Here is a 6,332-nt window from a genome sequence, read left to right on the forward strand (position 1 = left end):
ACTGCATAAACACTATAGGCACAGCTCTGAAAACTCACAGCACTGGGTGGGGGCTATAACTTAATCCACATTCCACAGTTCCAGCCCATCCTTTCAGCCACTCCCTACTCCCCAGCGCTCACACCCCTCCACCCCGTATAATGAGGCCCGAAGAAGCCTGTGATGGGGTCTTAATGAGCATGGTAGACTGCAACTCAGAGGACCACCACCCAGGTCTCTGGCTTTCCACTTCAAAAGCAAGCACACGCTAACGGGGGAAACCAAAAGATTTCTCTGGTAATCGGGACATGGCAGGGCCTAAGGAAGAGATAAACTGGACCAGCCCATCCCCCGTTGTAAGCACACTCTGAATTTCCAGCTCTTGTAAAATCATTAGAGCACGGCATAAAAGCAGTTTCCTCTGGAACAGTAATGATGATTTTCATCTTCCAAATTAAGCCTTGACTTTTTGGAAAACGTGTCATTAGAGGATTTTCTGTCTGCTGACCTTTGCTTTCACTTCCTGGAAGTGTTTTTATTAAAGTAGGTCATCTCATTCAAATACAGAACACTACTAATATCTCCCATGCAGTTTTGCAGATCTAGTTAGAAGCATGATGTGCAAGCAATTTATGACTCTTCCATGTGGATATACATTTGTCCTTTACCATGGTCATACTTTTCCCGAAATGAGCCACCAGATTTAAGTAGATCACATAAAGCTATTTCTTCTTACAGTTTGGTACAATTCAGAAATGCAGTTTTTAGAGATGTCTTCTCATAGATTGTAAGGGCTAGAATGAAGTACATTTCAAAACAATAAGATGAAAGCATGATTTTAAATAAGAAGTCATCAGGCATTTTAACTATTTTTTGGTAATGTTTATACTCCCACATGCTACAGTTTCCTACTAGAACCCCTAACTTTTGATTGGCTAAAAAGGCTAAAAACTGCAGTGCCCTATACCCTGCCCTCCACTTAAAAAAGTGACTAATTACTTCTCAACGATCGTCATAGCTCGTTAATGGTATTTGAGACTATCAATATCAATATCAATTTGCAAATCCTGGTGATATGAACATAGCCATAAAAACACACAAGAAGACAAATGTATTTCTAGGGTCTAGTATTTTCATCTGTCAAGATATTAATAGTTTAAAATTTGTATTTGCAGCCCTAGAAAGCTTTCAAAGAGTCTACAATTTAAAGCTGATAGAGTAGTTTGGTCAAGCTGTTCAGAAAAAGAGAACACGCACAGTTTCATTATAAAACTGGAGCTTAATGTCAGGATCCAAATGTTCCAAGTTCAAATAAATCTTCACAAGCCTGCTTGCTTCTGTGATTGCTAAATACGACTAGCCGCAAGCAGGAGCCGACCTGTGCCTATAAACATGTAAGACAGCAGAAGCTAAATCACTAAGACACATGAAAGCAACACCCAAAAGCAAATACCGGTTAGCCTTAAAGAGAATATAAATAAAATATACCTGTTCTTCAGCTTTTTGGTTTCTCAGCATCGACAGATATTTCCTAATTGCATGGAGAGGATATTTTTTGAAATAAGAGAATCTAGACTGAGGCAACAGATTATCCATGGTGAGGAAAGTAAGAAGGTTCTTGTCTGCCCCACCCTGTCAGCAACCATATGAAGTCGAGAAGCTTCACAATCCCTCAGATGTCTGAAATTTGCTTGTAGCTCGATCAGTTTCCTGCAAACAAAGCAAATGTTCTCGCTGCTTTCTCTTTTGGGTAGGGTTCCTGATAAAACCAGACAGCCAAGTTCGAGCACCCACCATCTAAGAGCGTCCAGAAATGCAATGCCCAAAGGGCAGAAGGAGCTGGGAGGAATTTAGGGGCTGGTCCACAGAATGCAAATTGCTTAGTGGTAGTGATGCGATTGTCCTATTTCTAGCAACAGCGTTCTGTTGCAAGCTATGTTAATATTAGCTAGCTGGTGACTTTCCACACCCACAGACTCTCGTGAGGTTTAATCTTAATTCTTCTGACAGCTTTTCTGGCTCTTAAAGAGGACATGACATGTGGGTTGGTTCTTTTTTTTTTCTGTTTCCTTCTAGATTTTTTTTTATCAGCATGAGCACACACACAGGGACATCCCTCGGCTGTGACTCAGCTCAAAACTGTTGATTCATTCCGTCTCGAGAAGCTTTGTTTTGGGGGATTTCTAAAAAAAAAAATGAACAATTTGCTTCACTCTTCTCTGTTATCAAGGAGTTCAGTGTCAGCACTTAAGAGGTTAGGTTTACGCTGTCATGCATTATGCAACATGCCCAGTAACCAGATACTTTATGTTAATTGAACAATAGCTGCAAACAGATTCTGTTCTGAGTTAAAAGGCTTCTCTCCTTGAATCCTTATCTCAAATCCACAGGCTGAATCCAGAAACATTAAATTTCCCCAGGCTTTATTCCAAATGTAAGGGAGAAAAAAAAATGTTACACATTTACTTTCTAAGTATTGTACAAAGGATTCATGCTTTTAAAGACAGAACCGGGTAAGAGATCTGTGGTCTCAGAGGATGTGAAATCGTAAAATTTGAAGATCTTAATACTCTGTAGAAGTCACAGGGTGGCTGAAGGAAGTTTCCAAGTACGCTTTGCTATTTTGTTACCCTTTTTAACGTTGTAGTAGCTGGTTCATTTGAGGGGAACAGTTGGCCACTTTGGTGAGGGGCTGTCTTGTAGAGTCTAGGCCAGACATCAACCCCAAATCATGAGGCCCTGCGATGTGCTTTCAAGTGGAAAGAGAGCTGGTCTGTTCCTGTTCAGAGACAGCACTGTTGGGGAGGAGGGGTGAGCAGAGCTGGGAACCCACGTCACAGCCTGAGCTGTCCCTCTGGACAGCCGCCCTGCCACTCCTGGCCTGGCCACTAGCCTTCAGGGAACACACTTGATGGGCTTAATGTGGGTCATGCTGCAGCAGCCCAGGCCATCTGTCAGGCTGGCCCCAGGTCCACTTACAAGGTGATCTTCCAGGCTCACCAGGGGCAGGCTGGCAATTCCAAGAAGTCATTTACATAATTCTGCTGGGGCTCGTTCCCAGGAGGAGGAGGCTCTGCCCTCCTGCCCCTGCTTTAGGTGCAAGGGGGGCTGGCTTTTCCAGTCTCCTCTGTATGCTGGAGACACCCCACTCTAATGAGGGCCAGAGGCAAGCAGTGTGCTTGAGAATCACCAGAATGCTAAGGGCAGTGTTGTGCACTCCCTGCCAACTCATAGCCTGAGAAACAAGGAGCGCGGACACCCAGACACCCTGGCTCTGGAAAGGGGAGCCCTTGAAACTTCAGGAGGAGAAAAGGTGCCATTTATACACACCCTCGAGGAACCCACGAGCTGCCTTTTTCCCTTTTTTAAAAATATCTAAACCTTCAGAGATGCCTCTCTTCTCATGGACAGAAGCTGGCAGGCTTCCAAACACCCACAGCTCGGCTGTGATCAAAGCCTTTTCCCAATGGGATGAACACAAAGCAGACTTCATTTCAATGGTTGTTTCATGATCACCTTCTCCTGGTTTAATGAAAAGAGACAGAGAAGGGTGGGGGGGGGGGGAGAGAAAAGAAACCCCCCCGCCGAAACTGTCCTGGCTAGAATTGATATAAAAAGAAAAATCGGTGAAACAGACGTAACTAAAATTGACGCCAGATATAAATCATATCTAATATGTATTGGGCCTTTTGGCCAAGCACAGTGCTAAATTCTTGATGTTATTCATGTAAGCCTACAGGAGCATCCAATGGGGAAACTGAGGCTCAAAGAGGATGAACAACTTGCCAAGGTCACAAAGCTACAAAGCAGGGGAGAAGGGACTCCACCCAGGTAGACTGACACACGAGAATCTCCAGAGTCTCTGTTCCCAGTCCCGACAGGGCGCAGGCTCTTAGCTCACCTCCGAAACTGATTCCTGAGAGCCTCTACAGATGAATATAACAAAGGAAGGCATGGAGTTGCCTTGTTAGTGAGAAATACAAATGTAGACTGCTAGGAATTTACAGACTAAGATTATTAGATTAGAGATCAGGTGCATCTTCGTGAAAAATCATACTACGCCCTGTCCTGGATTCTGCATAAATAAGGCTAGTACTCATTATTTACCTCATAAAGCTTCCTTTCTGGATAATTCAAGTGCTCTTGAAAAGAGGTTATACTCATAGATACAGATTTTCTGCCCCCTAAACTTTAAAGACTACCATAACCTCAGTTTCTGTTAGGCTACGATGGTTAATTTCGCTCCTTTTTTTTTTTTTTTTAGATTTTGGGGGGGGGCAGAGTGGGCGCGCATGCACACAAGTGGATGGGAGGGCAGGGGGAGAAGCTCCCCCGCTGAGCCCAATGCAGGACTCGATTCTAGGACCCTGGGATCAGAACCTGAGCCTAAGGCAGACACTCAACCAACTGAGCCACTCAGGTACCAAATTTTGCTTACTATTTAATACAGATATGATGTGGGAGAGTCATAGCCCTGTTGTATTCACACAGTATGGACATGTCTGCCATCTCAGCCTGGAGGAGTGATGGTTTGATTGCCACTGTGACTCAGCTGCCTTGGGGAATGGAGGTTGACCCGTGATGGGATGGTTACAGTGTACATCCACAAAGACTGAAAGAACTCAGAGGATATGCCTGGCGGTGAGAAGTTTATTCTGACCCCCTGCAAAGTAGCACAATATGGAGTGGAAGCAATTACCTGTTATTTGTACAACTCACTGCCTGCCACCCTTTGTCCTCTATTTGATAGAAAAATAACCAGCAGAAACCACAATTCCAGGAAAGCCCTGGATCCAGGCTACAGTCCCACTATGAAAGGATGTTCGTGTGTTCTCTTTGGTTTCTAAGAATTACCTGCACTTTCACAAATAGCTTAAAATAAATCCCAGTTTCTTCACTTGAAGAGCAGCACACAGAGGCAAAATTAAAGCCAGAAGAAATAGTGACAAGGGAATGAAGAAAGGGGTATTTTACAGTTTACTCCCTTTCAAATGTGGGAGAAGATGGGATGACAATGAGGGTCTGTGAGGCCATCTAACACTGTGCACTGCACACAGCAGATATTACGTTAACACATGCCAGTTCCCTTAGCTCTTAAAGGGGAAAGACAGGGAGAAAAGAATGGGATCCATTTAACATTGCAAGTGTTAAAATCAGGATGAGAAACAGGAAAACCAGAAAGCATGTCTCCAGGATGCCTCTGAGTTTGATGGGGTTTTCAAAGTGCACCAGCGCAAACACTAAAACCCCACTAATCCCCCTCTCTTTCTCCTTTCAATCAGTGCTGAGAGTTTCTATCAGGAAAATTACTTCATTTTCTAGGAATTAATCCAGTCCAGAGATAAAATGAAGGGCAAGCAGTGAGAATGATGGAGAAGCAGCCAGCCCAGAAAACAGAAACCATTTTTTATTAGGAATTCCACTGAGAAATCACTCTCATCCCACTAGGTCTGTGGATATTGGCTCAGTTTCTTGCTTCCCCAAGGACAGCTCTAAATGAAATCAGGAGAGGAGAAAGGAAAGCATTTACCATGGCTCCTCAGAGCAAGAATGGGCAGCCACCAACATTCTACCTTTTGCATTCTACCTTTTGCATGACGAAATCTTCTGTGCTTCTTGATGTGGTGACATTTTCTTGGTGCTCCCACCATATAGGGAGTAATTAATTATCTTACACCTGCAGATGGCAGATTTTTACTTTCCCCAAATCCACATTCAAACCCACCCCACCCCCCGACCTGTGTTCCTGTTACAACCACAATTCAACAATTTCAGTGTTTCTAATTGCTCTGTGAGCTACGCAATGTTTATGCCTTTTGCTTTCCAGCTTCGAGTATTGATTTCTCGAACTTTACAATACCTCTGCACTCCTGGGACGCTTGTCCTCCACTTAGGGAGAAACTTGAACATGCATCAGGATCACCTGGAGGGCTTGTTAAAGCATGGATCACTGGCCCCACCCTCATGGTTTCTGATTCAGTAGGTTGGGGGCAAAGAGGGAGTTTTTGCATTTGTGTCAACTTCCTGGGTGTTGCTGATGCTGGTGGTCCAGGGACCATGGGTTTGGGTGCCACCAGGTAAGACACCACGGGGCTGTGGAGCGATTTGTCAGGTGGTGGTTGGAGGATAGAGACCCTGTTTGCTGCAGCATTTTGAAAGTGCCCATCAGAACCACATTTTAAAATGTATTTCCCTGGTAGTGGTGGGCTTTTCCCCAGCTCCTTTCTTTTGTGGCCACCACTTCCATGAGGGAGCTCCTATAGTTATCAGGCTTCAGATGCACCTCCAGCTGAGTTCTGTCTGCTCAAGGATATCTTTTTTTTTTTTTTTTTAAGATCTTATTTATTTATTTG

General features: G+C 44.0%; 1 protein-coding gene across 2 annotated transcripts in view; it reads right to left on the bottom strand.

Moving 5' to 3' along the window:
- Positions 1–1,864, bottom strand: part of ATP2C1 (ATPase secretory pathway Ca2+ transporting 1) — a 171,632-nt gene extending 169,768 nt beyond the window's left edge. Inside the window, exon 1 of one of the 2 annotated variants that reach the window (XM_080823121.1) lies at positions 1,468–1,790. In XM_080823121.1, coding sequence (XP_080679247.1) covers positions 1,468–1,575 — 108 coding nt within the window. In that variant the 5' untranslated portion in view covers positions 1,576–1,790. Of the gene's footprint in view, positions 1–1,467 lie in introns of both variants that reach the window. The other variant, XM_080823122.1, reaches the window with a different exon arrangement.
- Positions 1,865–6,332: the final 4,468 nt, after the last annotated feature.

The sequence above is a fragment of the Martes martes genome, assembly GCF_963455335.1.
Source record: "Martes martes genome assembly, chromosome: 1".
Lineage (NCBI taxonomy): Eukaryota > Metazoa > Chordata > Mammalia > Carnivora > Mustelidae > Martes > Martes martes.